At 37.5% G+C, this 18,367-nt stretch overlaps 1 protein-coding gene across 4 annotated transcripts in view; it reads right to left on the minus strand.

Annotated features, from left to right (window-relative positions):
- greb1 (growth regulating estrogen receptor binding 1) overlaps window positions 1-18,367 on the minus strand; it is a 56,278-nt gene that overhangs the window by 20,043 nt on the left and 17,868 nt on the right. For all 4 annotated transcript variants that reach the window (XM_015352133.2, XM_015352124.2, XM_015352117.2 and 1 more), the window contains exons 5-17: window positions 15,535-15,717; window positions 13,688-13,828; window positions 13,120-13,263; window positions 11,366-11,488; window positions 8,713-8,850; window positions 7,787-7,972; window positions 6,672-7,025; window positions 5,226-5,354; window positions 4,815-4,916; window positions 3,807-4,004; window positions 1,857-2,037; window positions 880-1,063; window positions 297-433 (exon numbers count right to left, since the gene is read on the minus strand). In XM_015352133.2, the coding sequence (XP_015207619.2) occupies window positions 297-433; window positions 880-1,063; window positions 1,857-2,037; window positions 3,807-4,004; window positions 4,815-4,916; window positions 5,226-5,354; window positions 6,672-7,025; window positions 7,787-7,972; window positions 8,713-8,850; window positions 11,366-11,488; window positions 13,120-13,263; window positions 13,688-13,828; window positions 15,535-15,717 (2,200 nt within the window). The remainder of the gene's footprint in view (window positions 1-296; window positions 434-879; window positions 1,064-1,856; window positions 2,038-3,806; window positions 4,005-4,814; window positions 4,917-5,225; window positions 5,355-6,671; window positions 7,026-7,786; window positions 7,973-8,712; window positions 8,851-11,365; window positions 11,489-13,119; window positions 13,264-13,687; window positions 13,829-15,534; window positions 15,718-18,367) is intronic.

Consider the following 18,367-nt stretch of genomic DNA (forward strand, 5'->3'; position numbering starts at 1 on the left):
TTTTTTGTGAGGCTTTGAATCTGCACATTATATTTACAATGAGTTACAACAATGAATGTGAAATGTTTTTTAATTTACAGGATAATAAAAATAATTCTTCCTCACATTGCAATTCTGCATAGTAGGTCTCTTGTTTAATGTTAAATTCTAATATACCTTTTTTAAAATTTGCTTTTACCTAGTCATATACTAAAATGTCTTTCCCTGCATCAACTGATTCAGGATTAATTTTCAGAGAAATGTAGTGAATCATTATGTTACTTCTGTTAACTAGTTTAATTGATTTTCAAAGGTACCTTTCCCCCAAGCCCATCACCATTGCCTCAAAGGAGTTGTCATATCTCATTAGAGGTAGGCTGCTTCCAGAGCGGCTGGAATCGATGAACTCGGAAAGACCAAAGTATTTTGTATTTTCGTGATACAAATCAACATCCTGTCAGGAATCAGAAAACCACATAGTTCAGATCCTCAGAGAATACCAATCTTCCCTCATGGCTGCTTACAGTGGCATGATTACTCTATAATCATGAGAACAGAGAGTTCTGTAATGTGCCTTCAGAATGCTGTGTATCAAAAGGTGCCATATAAGAATAAAATTCACTTATTCAATTCATAAATCAACTGGAGGTTTTCATTTCATTGTGCTTTTAGAGACTGGAACATGGGAATACTACAGTGTGTCACAGTAAGCATCCGTGAGCCACATTTATATTAGGATACTCATCAGCTGTCACAGGGCTTACTTATTCTCGCTTAAATCTTTCTTACACAGAAGAGTTACTAATTCCACTGAAGAGGTTACACCAGACAACACTTAAGAGTTTTAGCTTTTAAGTGTCTCATTCTTCCCTTGACTGGGCTCTTTATTTGATGGCTTACATTGCTGTAGGCTGAAGGCCAGTGAATCTCATTGTAGGGGCTGACCCGTGTGTACTGAGTCTGGAGAGCGAAGGGAAAGGAGGTGACATGAAGAGTCAAGATGTTGGGGGCTTCCCTAATTTCTCTGCAGTTCAGGAGGCCGTCCACCAGGCCCGTGCACAAGTCACCTGGAGTGAAAGGACCACTGTATGTGACATAAAGACATGACAGCACAGATTAGCACATTCAAACCTCATGTGCAAACACCACAAAAAGTGACAAAAGAAGGCGAGTGCCAAATTGTGAGGAGTACTGGGTTTTTGTCATGAAATAGTCTTCTGGGGCCCCCGAGTGGTTCAACCATTAAAGCAGCCATCGTGCTTGTAATGTAGCTTGGCACAAGTCTACGCTGTGTTCTTAACCCAACCTGACCTGAATTTCTCATATGGAAACCCACAGCTGGGAGGTGGCTGGCAGCTGAGTTGGCTTGAACTGGCCAGGGTATCCTTGTGTTGCTACATTATGGCAACCTCAGTGTCTTGCTGTACAATGGCAAGCTTACAGGAATGTCAAGGAGGGTGCTATCAAGCCATACAGACTCTACTGTACTGTAGACTTTACAGGATCTGCAGCACGAGAAATGATGGCTCACTCTGAGAATGACTTCTGACAAAAACACAATTCTCATCACCACTGAGCTAGTTCCAGGACTGTGGTAGTAAGGAATAAGAAAAGAAATGCAAAATTAAAAATCCTCTTGTATTTTAAAAATAATATTTTTCAAAGCAAATGAAATAAAAGCAGTGGCTGCTGATTTGAATAGATCAAGTTCAACTTTAGATCACCTGTGACAAGTCAAAGCACTTTTATTTTTGAATCGTAGGACTGTGGTTAAAACTATACTTTTTTTTAATGTATATATGGCAAGGCAAAGCTGGACACTTCATGCAAAAAACAAAATCAGACTCCTTCACGTGAGACCAGATTAGAAAACATACCTGCTTAGGTCCCAGTGGGCGTGGTCATGCACCAGAATGAACAATGTGTATGGGTTCATCTTGGATTTCTGAATGAAAGCATTGATTTTGCCCTGGGCATCCAAGTCCAGTTTCACCACATACTGCTCTGCTCCCTTCTTTGATGTGCGGTCCTTTTCCAGGCCCAGCTCCAACAAAATCCCTGCAATGCCAGTACAGTTTGTATCTCTACTTAGCAAACCAAACAGTACCTGAATGGTTCCATATTTTCCATGTTTACTTCTTGTCATGTGATTTTTATGTCTAATTCTGTTTCCCAGTTAAAAGCATTGAGAAGTGTTGAGCTGCTGTAGAGTGAGAGCTACAAAAGAACAAGTAGAGCACAATTCCATGCTGAAGTTTGAAAACAAAGATGAAAAAGCAGTTACAATATGTTTTTCAGCTTAGTCTTCAGTGTGGACTTAAACTCTACTTGTTTCTTCAGTCTGAAACGATGCAAACTGCTTTAAAATGAAAACCATGCAGCTACTGAGTGTTTTAGCTCAACGGTTTGTCAAGCACACTTAACTGCTGCTACTGATCTCCCATTTCAGAGCACAAAACTTGCATTTCATTCCTGCAGTCCTGACAATATTATTTTCAATGAAATGGAAATGTATGTAATGTATAATAACAACATGACATATACAGTGATATACAGTGAAAAGCTAGGTATTGGCACAGTGAAATGAAATTTGTCATTTTTGCAGTGTACTAATGCCATTTGTATTTTAGATAAATATTAGGCAAAGCTACAGAATGTCAGCCTTTGTTTATAGGTATTATTTTGTATTCAAGTTTAGCCATGTTAGAGCAATGTAATTTGTTGCGTTCAATCCCCCCATTTAAGATTTAAATATTGGAACAAATGGCTGACAGGTGTTTCTAATTGCTCAGTTGTTGCATGCTATGAAAATATAAAAGAGCTGCGAACGTACAGACTTGTTTCAGCTTGTGAAGTTTACTCTAAGTTTACTTTTTGGGTCTGCCTCTTGAGTTAGAGGGCATATCCCAAGAAAATGACTAGAGTTTTATTTATGATAGAAAACAGAGCAACTGCTGAAGGACTAAACAATTAGTCAAGACCAGGCCATCCAAAGAAGACAACAGCAGTTCATGACAGGAAAATCATTAGAGCTGTGGAGAAAAACCCTGAAATAATAATAAAAGAGACTTTTAACTCTTTTATAATTATCAGTTTAATCTTGAATTAGAAGCAGCTTCGAAATCCACATCTGCTCCAGATGTGGATTGACAACAGCAAGCAAAATTCCAGTAGGAGTAGCATCTCTTCAAAGTCTCTTCAAAAGTTTTCTTCAAGTCTTTGCTTCAAAGTATTACAACAAAAAGCAAAAATGAATTAGACTGGAAATGTAATGGAGCCGAAAAGGCAACTAGCTCAGGCAAAGCAATGAGTTTAAACGTTTAAATTGGAGCTTCAGTCTCAATTTCTCAGACTGGTTATTACATTTTGGTAACAAAATAAATTCATTGACGAAAACTACGATGTGAAACAGCCCTTCCTGCTCACTAGTCACTGTAAGGACTAATGTAATGAGAAGTATGAATGAATAAGTACACGTTGTACATACATTTTACCATAGAAATGTTAACAAATAAGTTGTATTTGTAACCAAAACTGTCTGTAAGTCCACTCCAGAGCAATATTTCTATTCTGAGCCTGCTTGTTTACAATGTAATAGTCTTTTCACGTCACCAGACGATTGGTTGCCTTGTTCTGAATCACAGAACATGGTGCTGCACATACCTGGAAATTCATTCTATTTTGTCCTGTAAATTGTTGGTTTTACAAGTTACTATGTACATTTTACTTTCACTGGGGTTTGAAATGCAGCCATCAGTGCTGATTCTTTCTAACCCAGAAATATAAAAATAACATTGCAGTTCCCTTTTAAGGAAGAGAATGTTCACCTGAGCTCCAAAGATGCAGCACGATCTGTTGGAAAGTCACTTCTGAAGGTGGGACGAAGATTAGAAACTCCACTTTCTCAAAGGAGCCGAGATCCAAGTTCTGAGTGCTTGAGTCCGCTATGGCGCAGACATGTGAAAGCAGTTTCCGAGCTACAGCCAACTGGATCGGGCGAATCTCATGCCACTCAACTTTGAACTCTACAAAAGAAAAGACTTTTTAGCATACAGTACATGTCATAATTTAATACAGGCGTTTTTTATGAAAAAAAAGCAACTTGTTGGACATTACAGAGGGAAAAAGAATACCCTTTGCCAGAAAATGTTAAAACGTTAAGGTAAAACTGAATAGTCAAGAGAAATTCTGCTAAAGGTGAAGAAAGAATCAGTAAGGCTTTGGTTGTAAAGGAAAAAAACTGTGGCGTGTGGTTTAAAGCAGAATGACTAGGATAACATTTGGACTGTCTTTGCAAAGCCTAACACTGGAAGGTAAAAAACTTCTTTAGTCTGTATTAGAAACAGTTATTGGGGAACATACAGGCATTAATAGGCCAGAAAGGTACTGACAAGCACAATCCAATATAAGGATAAAGAAATTAACTAGAAGAAGCAGAAATTAAGAGGAAGAGCAGTTAACACTGAAAACAGGGGGTATTTCTTAGCAAATACTGTAACTGTGCGTATTTGTAAAACTACGTATATATTAGCCATATGCATTAGATGAAAAGAAACTAGAAAAAATAATTATGAAAAATTAAGGCTGATTTTTTCAAATGTAAGCATCAGAGCTTCATGTAGCCTAGCAATGCTAAGAATTTCTAATTTATAATAGCAAGTAAAAATTTTTTTGTAAGGTACTTCAGTACATTCCATCTGGAATAAAAGATATTGCGGGACTAGAAATGTAATTACAATACTCTTGGCATGATTTCAAATCTTCCAGTATGGGATATACATGTATACATGTGTACACATACCATAAAGCATTACAAAGTAATTTTACCGCCTTACCTGAACAAATGGCTTTGTTTAAGGATCCAGTATTACTTGATACATACATGTGGTCACTTTTCTCAAAACTGATTTTCTCTTGTAAAGTATCCACATCTCCCTCTGGCAAATTAAATGGAAAAAAAAATATTTGAAATGCATTATGAATACAACCTGGAAAAAAAACTTATAAATCATACCCTATTGAGATCAACAGAGATATCAGTCTGCTTCCTTAATACTAAGACCTGCAGCTTTTTGAATAAAATGTTGCAGATTCAAAAGAAGGAAAAGAAAATCTGTCATTTAACTTTATCTTTTTTAAATTTAGTATTTGTAGTACATGAACAGTAAAGTTCTATTTAAAAAAAAATATTCTATGCAGTGTATTAATATTGTGCATTTTTCCTTTATAGAACTGTGATTTCATACCTGGACAAAGGGTGCTGAAGAACGTCCTTAGAACTCCATCCTTTCCTGCAGCCAACTCGTAGCTGATCTCCTTGAGAAACTCAGTTGGTGTAAACATGCTTTCTGCCAGGGCACGAGCCTGGTATTTTCCTGAAAAAATCACTCATTGTATTTTTCATTTTCAATTTTCTAAGTGTGGGTTACTCGTGATCAGTTCCATATTGGCCAGCCTCAATAAAGACTGACTTGACTGCCCTCGAGGAAGTGATCTCAGTCATCCTCTGAGTGATGTGATGATATGAGTGATACTACTTTAATAGGCTAATTTTATAATGCAGCATTATAAACTCTTTAAACCAGCAGTTTCTGATTAATAGTAAAACCTTTCTTCAGTATTTACTACATTATCTATATTATTCAGTTTTTTCTGTGTATACCCCTACAATACTGTGTGTTCCATAACCATGAACATTGTCTTCTTCAATAATATGCATCCACAATGAAGAGTGGATTTGTGCAGCTTGGGGTCTGTCATATTTTGTCACAAGTCTGTCAGACATTTGATTAGTTCCTTCACTAGTTTCAAGATGCAACAAAAATCTTATTCTAAAATTCTAAAAGCTTACTCAGAGTGCATTTGTATACCATGTTTCTTGATATTATATATTTTCTTAGAAATGAAATGGTGTCCAGAAGATTTTTGCCAGGAGAAAAGTATAAGGACCTGATACTGTACCTTTCAAGCTTATTGATGATTGCTTTTACTTTGCATTGACGACCTTTTAACAGAGTCATTACATTTTACACTAATGCCTTACACTGTACATAAACACCATGTACTGTGTAAAGTGATGTAAGCTTGTATTGTATATAGTTAGTATAGCTATAGCAGGTTAAGTATGTATATGTTCAGGTGGGTAGCTGCGTCAGCATGCGTAGGCTGCAAAGGAACAAGTAATAGGTTTATTCCATGCTGAAAAAAAGAAGAAAGAGAACACAACGTTTCGGCCGTGGAGCCTTCTTCAGGTATGAGCACCTGAAGAAGCACCTCACACCTGAAGAAGGCTCCACGGCCGAAACGTTGTGTTCTCTTTCTTCTTTTTTCAGCATGGAATAAACCTATTACTTGTTCCTAAGTATGTATATGTATATATTACTAAATCTTTATGCACTTGCTAGTGCCTTTTTTTTTGTTTTGTTTCAATTTTTTATAACTGTATGGCTCCAATTGTAACATCTGATTCTATATAATAAAATCTACCTGCTGTTTTGTACCTTAGCGCATTTTGTTGATCAGGAAACAGTACCAGTTGAAAATAAAAACAAACAAGTTCAGGTGTATCATGAGCTATTCTGCTTCCCACAACTGTCAGAGTCAATTTTGTTCCGATTTTGTTTGTGCTCAAACATAAAGAAACACGGCCTGCTCCTCTACGCTTCCAGGCCGCAGTATCGAGACGCCCTTACCTGTCACCAGCACACAAGACTCCGTCTCTCGGGCATTTGCAGCACAGATGATGACCACAAAGTTAGTCCGCGACAGTTTGCCCTCCGCCAGACAGCGGAAGGCCTCGGCCAGCCCCTCGGCCAGGGAGCCGGTGGCTTCGGCGACGCGCACGCTGTCGCTGCAGGAGCTGGTGGCCAGCCTGGCCAGCCAGGGCAGCTGCGCGGGGGTGACAGGCTGCTGCGCCTGACTGCAAGCCGGCGAGGGAAGCTGGGGGTGGGTCTGCTGGTACTGCCTGATCTCCATCAGGTGCGACTCCCGCCAGGAGTGCATAAGGATCTGCTCCAAATCCTCCATGAGAGGGACCTGGTCGGGGGCTGCGAAATTAAACGAAAGGGAACAAGGAGAACCGGGTGCTTTTCAAAAGCATTTTGACTCCAGAGGAAAATCTTGTGCCTTGCAGAAAGTCTGCCGTGGTAATGCTGGATTCTACTCTCCAAGGGGATGAAAAAATCAGTTCTCCCTAATGTTGTCATAATTCGCGATGAGCAAAATGTTTTCATTATTATTTCAGAAACAGAGAAACCAGGAAATGTTTTCAATGTGAGAAAAAAAAAACAGAGGTTAATATTCCACTGTTTCTTCTTCTAATACTGAGTTTCAAGCTCAGTTTCCAGAAGATCACAGCAACCACAGGGTATCTTTCCATCTGAGCCTTCACTTACACAGCTGTTCTACAAGCTTAAGCAGCACAGCTAGAGCTTTAATTAAAGACTTAAGTTTGAAACTGTGATATACTGTACCTTGACCAAAGAGCATCTTTGAACAAACAAAAAGTGCTCGGGCAAGTAATTATATTACATAAAGTTTGAGAATTAAAGCTGCTCTTTTATATACTGAGACATAAAGAACACAAGAAATACTATTGATTCCAATACTTATCTATGGGTTTTAATTTCTCTCAATATATTTCATGTTATGATAATCCAGCTATTATATACTGATTTTAAGACATTTGCAAGAAGCCATTACTTCTTTCGAAAGTCATTATTTACTACTTCATTCCCACCCAATTTGAATAATGCATGACTGTTGCCTTTGTGTTTTGCCAGAGGGAAACAAAAGATGAGAGGCTTACCAAGCTGGACCAGGTAGTAGACTGTCAGCAAAATCTGCATCTCTACAGAAAGAGGCTGAATGGGGGAGGTGCCATATTGCTCATAGACTCTGGGCAGAGCCTGCGAATTCTTGTAACAGGACTGTAGAAGCGTGCTGACTATCACATCACTCACGTTTCCACAAAGGTAAGGCAAATTTCCATGTCCTTCATTTGAGGAAAAAGAAAGGATTGAGCTGTGTGAAAATGGTACAATTTTTCCACTAGAGGGCTCTATGCTCTTACTTCCCTGAAATTGCTTCCACACTGCTTGAAAGATACAGATGCAAAGTTAACATACTGTACCAAAACTCTTAAAAATGCCCTTAAGTAACATTTAATACATAACATCAGCTGCCCTGTTGATTGCATATGGGGTTCCTGTGTTACCCCGGTAACCCGTCTTTCCAATACAGAAAAATATACTCTGATACATGCTTTCTCTTCCAGTATAGAATTGGAGTGGAAATGTCCAGCTGAAGTGTACTTTGAAAATGGAAAAAAAACATATTGGAACAAGTAATAGGTTTATTCCATGCTGAAAAAAAGAAGAAAGAAAACACAGCGTTTCGGCCGTGGAGCCTTCTTCAGGTGTGAGCCTGAGGTGTGAGCTCACACCTGAAGAAGGCTCCACCGTGGAAAGCTGTGTTTTCTTTCTTCTTTTTTCAGCATCATAAACCTATTACTTGTTCCTTTGCAGCCTACGCATGCTGACGCAGCTACCCACCAAAAAAACATATTGACTTATAAAGTCCAATTTTAGAGACTTATCAAGTCAGAAAGTTTACTGGGGACAGAAAGGAGAGCTGCATGTAAAAATGAATTAACAGCACTGCACATAAATAAATTATGCTTTTCCTGAAGAAGTCTGTCTCTTGAAAGGCTGTATGTACTCTCTGGCGAGTTACCTTTAAAAAGAACAGGCCGAGTCCTGCATATTTTCAGGAGGTTATCTGGCACCGTCACAGTTTCCCCAGAGGTCAGTAATGGAGAAGGGATTGCTGCTCCTGAGGCTGACTGAGACAAACACACCGGCGCTCCACTGTCTGCAGAACAAACAGCCAAGAAACACACTGTACTGAAAGTACTGAAACTACTGCTCCTGTCTGGAATCATAAACAATAGCCAAATACTGGTAAGTACACAGAGCAAACCATGTTTTGACTATTCAAGATCATTTTATGTTGAATAAAAGTTATTGGTTTATTATAAAGTTATTATTTTTTATATTAAAAGGGAGGTGAAGGATGTGGTAAAAACTGTCAAAATTAAAAATAACAGTGTACTATATTAAAATGAGGAATGGATATTGCAAAAAAAATAAAAGATAATCACATAATCACAAAAGATAATGTACAATAAATCAATCAAGCAACAGTTAAATCTACAGAAATCAGTTTTTTGTTTAAAAAAGCAATTTTTCCATGACAAAGAAGCCACTCTAAAGCATGAATGACGAGCTCTTCTGGGTGAGCAGCAGTATTTTGAATTTTATTCTGAAACCATAGGCTGTAACCATTTTCTATTTGCAGGAAACCTACAACAGCTGATACTGTATATGCACATGGCTTTTGATTTGGGTTAATTCCAAGTAGCTGAGTTCTGAACATGCTGCACTTCATCTAAGCAGTGTGACAATGCAGACAGTATTTGTTTAATGTAAAGGTTCTGTGAAAACATGGAAGTGAAAGGTGCTGCAATACCAATTAACATCTGACCCAAGGATAACATACTGTACAAACAGTAAAAAGAAAGGGACCAAAAACAAAGCTTTGCAGAACTCTAGATGTGATTACCTTTGTAGAGGAGAAACAACGGTTAATTTGAACACTCACTTTCTATCAGTTAGAAAACGTACCGTAAACCTTTGCTAAACTATTCAGAAAGAGGGTATGATCAATAGTGTTCAAATAGCACGACAAGAAGTACAACAAAAGATAAAAGTCTGCAGTTGAAACTTTAAGAATAATCGTAACAGGGAAGCTTGGTGGATTGAGATGTACAGGTATGGGTTAATTGGTTGATATAGTTACATATGTTTAACAATAGATTTCACATGAATCTCTTCCACTGATATTATTTGTTTCTCACCTGTTTTATAAAGAAAATCTTCTTATATTTAATACAACCACCCATCTTTTATCCAGCAAACCTCAGAAGAACAGCACAAACCTTTCTTTACCAGTCCTCAACTTATCAACTACTTCAGTCATCCATGGCCACTCAAGCAATAATCATTATTATAATTCATGTTTATTTTTTCAAAATTTAATTTTCAAAAGGCACCTTTTGGTACAGTGGAGCAAAGAAAATGACACGTCTACTCTAAAACGAGAGCTGTGGAGCTGAAAATCTACTAGAAAGGTTTTAAAAACAAATCATCACATTTAAAAATATTGTAATGGATTCAGAATTAGGGAGGCTAAATTAGGGATTTCACAATAATCTAAGATGGACGTACACTTTTTATTACAAAAGCATGTTTTTATTAGAACTTGAAAGTATTCAGCATACAAGCCTTCATCGGGACATGCTGTCCTGTTCATTTATTTGGCAAAGAGAGAGTTTGTGGATCCAGCTCATCTTGTTACTATTATTGTTTCTCATTGCACAGCACTCCAGCAAATTTTTTATCTCCTTTCGGGATATTTCAAGAAAATAAAGTTTGTAAATTTATAGTTAATAGAGTCAATATTTTTAGATTTATAGCTACTGCATCAACTGAAAAAAGGCCACAAACAGTTTAAGATTCTGGCACTAAGTACAGCAGCAGACAGGCAGTGTGTTCACATTTTATTGACGTATTGTAGGTGATTTGTTAACTTTGTTCAACATGTTCTATTTTTATGAGTTTATTAAGTTAATAGTATTTGTTTGAACTGTAAGAAAAACTAATGATATATATTTTATTTGTTTTTGTTCTATTTTGGCAACAAAACACCAATAATAGAATTGCTGAGAGGGGGCTAGTTGGCCCACCTAACTTGTTTAGTTTTTAGTACCTAATTGGTCCAAGGATCACACCCAGTTATTTCTTTCAAGAAAAACAATTCAATCAATTCAAAATGATATAAGACGAGAAGTCTTATTTTAATCTTTATTCTGTCTTAAAACTATTCCCGACATGTTGGTTTACATGACTTTTTCTGCACTTTCTGTACCTTTCTAGTACTACTCAAGTACATCTTGTTTTTCTGTGGAAGTCCCATATCTGTACACCCTAGTCCCCCACATATAAATAGGGTACTACTTGTTTTTTATGAAGATCAAATAATCTTTCTGCTATGCTCCAACAGAGTTATGGCAATAAAAAAAACACTTTCCCTACTTTCAATGTTATTTTCCCTCCTCTCTTTTTCTTTCAGGCAAAAAGGAATGACAGTGGATCAGGATCAAACTCACTAAGCAGGCACATACTGTACATTACACTGGTGCTCCATTAGTTTTTATTTTCATCCACAGTATACGCAAATGGATTATTGCATTGCTTCTAATTCTTTTATCAATTGTCAAAATATATTTAAATATAAAATCTCACTATTCCAGAAGGTCCCCACTTACCAGCTTTAATGTTATTGCCTGACGTGGAGTGGTTGTTCTTTGTAGATGGGTCAGTAGTGGATGGGGACTCCGGAGACCAGCCTTTGTGGCGTTTCTTCGGAGGCCCAGAATTAGTTATGGTGCCTGAGAAACCATAAAAAAAAACGTATTACATAGAACAGGAAAGTTACATCTGCAGAACATAGTGTGCCCTACCATCCTACCAACAGCACAACAATATGATGTGATTTGTCATGAGGTCCATGCTATGAAAGTGACTGAACTGTTCTAGAACATAACATACTGTAACTACGAGTTATTTTTGGTGCTTTTATTTAAGAATATATGGTATACATAACAAACATAACATAACATCACTTTATTAGCCCTATACAATTTCTTGCATTAGGAATTAGTCTTTTTGCATACCCTAGCTTGGTCTCCATGAGACACACAAACAGGGAGAGAAGCCTGGGTCAGAGCACAGGGTCAGCTATTGTACAGCACCCCCTGGAGCAATTGGGGTTAAGGGCCTTGCTCAGGGGCCCAATGGAGTAGGATTCCTCTGATGGCTGCGGGATTTGAACCGGCAACCTTCCAGCCACAGAACCACCGCTACATGAACACAAACTGCTCTCATATTATAAATTATCTCATAAAATGAATAGCACATTAACACACTTTCATGTGAAAAGGAAAAACGTAGGTTGTCTATTTCACTGCATCTTGATGAAACTATGAATCAACACTGTCTTAGTATATATATTAAAATATTATCTTACGCATGTTTAAGTTAAGGTCTGCAACAGAATAGGCATTTTCCCACAGCCACTAAGCAAAAGCTACAGTGAATCTAGGTATTACACAAAACTCCTAAATATCTCAGTAAATACAAGAAATCCTTGATAAATATATTTGGTATGAAACCTGGATTAATTTTTCCATTGTAGCATATATAAAAAGCAAAGATTATACTGTACAGGGAAAAGGTCAGTCAGGGGTTTACAAGAAAGACAACCAATGATGCCAAGAATGTTACAAAATTGCATTAAAACACAAATACACAGAAATCAAGAGTCAGGGTGTTCCTATGAATCCACAGATCTCTCACCTAGCAAACACTTGTGTGAGGAAAGTACTAGAAAAGTGAGTTATGATACAAAAGAAAGAAAGGTTGCTGTGGAAATACAGAGAACAACAATGCCCTGAAGTCTGTCTAATCAGAGCACCTTGGAAAAAATACTGCTAGAATGTCAAGTTTTGCATGGAAAGCAGTTGTGAAATTGTAAGATAGTCTTTGCAAGAAAGAAATACATACTGATAGTTTGGAAATACAGTCATATAAAGTACTTGTCATGCTTTTTTGACTGTTTAAACATTTTTTGAAACAGCGACTTACTGCAACGGTTCTTCAACCAAATCTGTTTACATTTATATGTGATAACAGATTGTAGCTTGTACCAAACCTAATTTTTTATGAAGCTCTGAACAAAAAAAAAGCCATATTATAAATTATATGCGAAAGCAACAAACATTAGGAAGGAAGCATTTAGCTCACACACATAAAGCTCACAGCTGTGTTTTATTGAAGCCGCAGTCCTTGGAGGCAAGGAAGACCAGGGAGACTTTTCATACCTCCACCCATCGTATAAAATACAATAAACTCTCACAATACAGCCTCTTCCTAAAGCTGTTAAGTCGTTAAGTAGGAACAAGTGGGCTTGTTCTCCTCACTGAGGCGTGAAGTCTAGGAGTCGGAGGAGAGGCAGACGCACCTATCACTGAAGGCCTGTTGACGCTATGGGCTGGCAGGCCGCAGGTTCTTGATGACTGCTGGCTGGCGAGACAATCTCTGCCATTGTAGTAAGCAGCGGGCGTCCCTGGCACCAAAGAGGGGACTGTCTGATCAGGGGGTATACCTGTAGAAAAGCAGACAATGGGCTGAAAAAAAAACACTTCTCTTCACAGATCCTCAAGCCCACAATATCATTTAAAGGGAAATATTCAAAGCTGTTGTCCAGTGCAACGTTTGTTCTATTGTTTTGATCTTTATGTAAGATAGAGAGGAAACATCAAAACTTTTACTTAAGGCAAAATAATTTCTTTTAAGTATTCACTGCTGAAATTCACTGAAGATTCAAACTAGTTTTGAAATATTTTTAGAACACATGGAGAAATATGTGTTACAAAATAAAAAAAATAACTGTCAAAAATGAATGTAGCACACTGGCAGCGCACCTTCACCACTTATTTCATAGATTCCTGAATGCCTTGGCTCTTCTTCAAGTCTCCCAACTTAATTAAACACACAGTTCACAGCCCATTATCTCCTAGAGATCTTACCTGTATAAGGGCTTGCGACTGGGGCAGCCTGCCCTGAGGCTGTGAGTGATTCTGCAGGGATAGCAGGAGCCAGGTAATCCTGTTCTTCTGGTGAGGGATGGCTCATGGAGGTGTTACAAACTGCTTGTTTCACTTTGCTTTCTTTAAAGAAAAACCATGAAAGCAATTTTTTTGTATTCCTAATTAGATGGAACCAAAATGATTAATCTGCAATCATTAACATATACAACATATTTAGAAAAATGTATTCATTAATACCTGCCATATTTTTAAATGATATATATTTCTCTGACTGATGGATTCATCCAAAAGTTACCTAGGTTCAGGCCCATTTATACAGCAAGACATTTTACTGAAGCAATTGACCTGCTCACCAGAATGACAGAAGTGGCCCACCTGAGATTTGAACCCATAACCTAACAGTTGAAGGCTAAAAGCCCCAGATGTAGAAAAGCAGGATGAATAAAGAATAATAAAATGTTGTGCCTGCAAAGTTTTGCACTTGAGGACATAAAGCTTACCAAAGAAAAAAAGCAGGTGACATTTTTGTTTTAATGATTTGGAAGACCATCCAGATATGCCAAGGCTGACATCAGAGGAACTCAAAAAGGGCAAAATACACCCTGCACAGAACTGCTAGTACTGTATGTGCAAGAGCACAGACATCATAACCTCAAGGGGCTCAAACAGTAAAGGTAGTTACTCACAAGGTTGTGGCCTTTGACCCAGACCCTGCAAGTATGAGCCTGGGTGATGTCACTATGACCACACCAGCGGTGGGCAAAAGGCTAAATGTCAGGTGGGAAATCAGGAATTAAGCTCCCAGGGCGCTCTCAACTCTCAACCCAATGGCTTGCTAGGTACCTGCAGGCTTGGAGTGACATCAGTAAGAGACATGCTGCTCTCCCATGTCCATGTAGCTTCCAAGTTCCCTGGCCAGCATGGATTACATTGGTATACTGACAGCAATGGCATGTACCATGTAACTTATAGCGGAACTACAGTCCCAATTTCTCAGACCAGTTGGTAACAAAGTACATTCATTGATGTAATTGGAAAAAAATGACAAATTTCAAATCAAACACAAAATCATGAAAATCATGTTGTCGCAAACTCTCATTCGACTTTTCACGAACTGCGACAGGATTCGGCCCTTCCTCCTCACTAGTCTCTGTAATGACTAATGTAATGTGATGTACGAGCGAACAAAAACAGGTTGTGCAGCAGACATTTCACCGCAGAAATGTTCCAATGTTATCTACTGTACATACAGAGTTAACAAGTAGTACTGGCAAAACAGTCTCGAAATGAAAAGCAATATTTCTATTGGATTAAAAGAGATGTATCCACAAGCCTACTTGTTAACAAAGTCACAGAGCTGCACACGCCACTTCATTCTTAATTGCAAAACATGGCAATGTGCATTCCTGTAAATGTTGTCTATTTTGTGGTGTTAATTAGTTTTACAGGTTTCTGTGTACATTTGACTTTTATTGTGGTTTGAAATGGACTCATCAATGTGGATTCTTTCTAATCCTGAAATATGAAAATGGTGTTGCCGTCCCCCTTTAGGCAAGAGTTACTGTCCAAGATGGATCTCTAAGAGCCCACAAGCATTTCCTCAGACTTTGTACAATCAGACAGTGATGTAAAGCCTGTCCTTGCTTTTAATTGGAGTCACGAAGAGCACCAATTCCTGAAAACGTCTCTCAATGAGGTGACATAATCTGCAGAAAAGACAAGCAACTGTTGGTCAACATTTCTTGCTTAATTTGTTCTGTTAACAAGAACAAGTTAATTATTCACAGTGGCTTCTCCTCATTTGTAATTGGTATATGGCTCCATACCTGCCCCTTTCCAGCAAATAAGAGGTCCTTTGACCAGATACCCCTGGGCATTCCTGAAAAGGTAATACTTTAAGTGCTTCTGCTTCTTTGGCTGGGTTGTCAGCTTGAGGTTGATGTGATTGGAGAACTCAGTGAAGTAACGAAAGCCTTTCTCCCCACAGCCCACACAGTTACCTGAGAAACCTGTAAAGTATGAAAAGAATGCTACAGTTCAATGTTAACACTGCGGACAGATTAATAAGACTAATGCTCGATTTACAGGGGTGGTCAGGCCTGGTCTTGGAGAGTCACGGTCTGGAAGATCTAATGGGGTCACCCTTAAATCATCAATTTGTACTGACTCTGAACACATGAAGTTTGATCAATGTAGAATGTTAATTGTTCCAGTTAATTGCCAGGAATGGACAGCAGTGGTCCTTGAGAGCTACATAATGTTAGGGTTTCATTTGGAAACACTACTTAACTGAACACATTACCTGCTTAAGTGCTCCAAATGAAATAGTTTCAAGTGAAACTGATGATTTGAGAATGACCCTTAAAACTTTCTGGACTGTGGCTATCCCAGAACAGGGTTTATCAGCACTTGCACTGTTTGATAATGTTGACTTGTAAAGCAAAGTTGTGACTAGGCACAATAAAGTAAAATATTTAACTGTTGAGAACAAAAATGTTTCTATTCTGTCTTTTTCCGTGCTGCCGTGCTGTGTTGTAATTGTTTTATGCTGTTTTCTGGGCTAAATGATTTAGAAAAAGACATATGCATCTTGTCTAGAGAGCTACAATCAAGAAGTCAGTAAAATGTCTCAACTCTACTTTCTGGCTTTTCGCCAGGTTGGCACTAGTGCAGAAATCTGAATGGTTCAAGCAGGGAGCTGTATTAGCGTGTGTTGGCTGCAAAGGAACAGGTAAAGGTTAATTCCAGCGTGAAAAACAGCAAAAAACAAGACTGAGACTTCTTCAGATGTGAGGCACATCTGTATGGTGCTCACTGAAACATAGTGCCATAGAGACTCATACTGCAAACCTTAGTGGCTGCTGATCGCACCCAGCACACAACCAATATTGCAACTCACTGAATACAGGCTGGACATTAATTGAAAGAAGAGTAACATCCTTTTATTAAGACTTCTGTAACAGAACTACAGTTAACACTATGCATTACCAAATATGTAAAGAACGGCATTAGGTAAATACTTTAAACCCTGTCCTTCTGGGATCCCAGGAATGACACATGGAATTACGCTAGAAGCATGCTTTTGGAATGGGCCTGAATGCAAGATGCTACGTAGACTCTGTATTATCTGTTCAAAAGCAAAACTTAAACTCGGAATGGTCAAAATTGCACACCAGGCCTTCTTAAAAACTCTCTGTGAGAATCTGGTTTCCATAGATACCACCAGACACTAGAGATGAGGGCTCTGTTAGATAAATAGGCCACAGAAACAAAATTGCATTAAAAAAACTCTGCAACTCCATACTGGTCATGCTGAGTGAGGTCAGGTCACCCTGACACAGCACTCAGCCTTCAGAAGAGTGAGGTCTGTGTTATTCTAGCGCCTAACTGGCATGTTCTAATGAAATATTTCTGCTCGGATTAGCTTCCTGCAAAATAATCTACATTTCCATGCTGCATTAAACAACACCTACTTCAGTGTCATAAATCCAATGTCACCTTGAATATCTTCCCGTATGGCATACCACACTTCTGACATCCTGATCTTTTTGTTTAATTATTTTAACTTTTTTGTTTTTTTTTCTGTTGAATCAGGCTGCCTACCTTAAGATGCAAACCAAGGGCTATAGATGAAATAAACAGCAGGAATTTATTAATGGGAGAAGTACATCTACAGAAGTAAAATACATTTGTAAGTTGTTCTTTCATTTTGCATTGTAATGACACAGCCACTAGTTATGTTGAAACAGGACAGGTAACTGCCTTCTAAATAAATGTATTTATACATACAGTATTAACACAGCCAAATGTGAATGAAATTAAAAAAATATTTTAGTATTTATTAGGTATGTTTTCTTTAATGTAGCTTTATCATAATAACCCATACGTATCAAAAGATGCCTTAACATATTTCAAAGGTTTCAGATGTCCTCTGATCCATTGTAAATGAATGCCAAAAAATAAAATAAACTTTAATATAAAAATTTAATATAAAATTATAATATATTTCATTATAATAAATATAATATAAAATAAACAAAATATTTTGGAAAAATGATGATTATGAAAAAACATATTTTGGAAAAAATAAACTTTTACTAAACTTAAAATGTTTGTCATGGTATATTTTTAATTCATTTAAATTTCTTCATTCACATAACAAATGATGTTGAGAAAAATGGACTAAGTCAAATTATAAGAGTCAAAAGAAAATCTCAAACAGATCTTTCAAGTTGAAGATGGGAAGCAAGTATTTTAGCAGCAACCATATTCCAGTGTGGACATTCCATAATATGTAATCCAATGTGTTTGTATGCTCCATTTTCATACTCATTAACATTGTAATGAACAAAATAACTTTGCACAGATGCTGGTTTGTCTGGTGCATTTCTTAAAATTAAAAATAATTTTCCAGAGAAATTGAAAAATAACTTATTCAGACTTTTAGGAATATGTTATCCTGAGAAGATAACTAGTCTTTTCTTTGTTTTTATTAAGGATGGTGAGCAGTTAAGAGCTCCAAATGTTCAGATGGCTACGATCCTTAGTCATGCAATCAACAGTCAAATTCCAAAATTTTCAAAACAACAAAACATTGTTTTTAATTTTAATTACATTTTAACTTTCATTTCAAAAGGTAAAAATGAAATGTTTTTTCAT

Source organism: Lepisosteus oculatus, chromosome 2 (assembly GCF_040954835.1).
Source record: "Lepisosteus oculatus isolate fLepOcu1 chromosome 2, fLepOcu1.hap2, whole genome shotgun sequence".
Taxonomy (NCBI): Eukaryota; Metazoa; Chordata; class Actinopteri; order Semionotiformes; family Lepisosteidae; genus Lepisosteus; species Lepisosteus oculatus.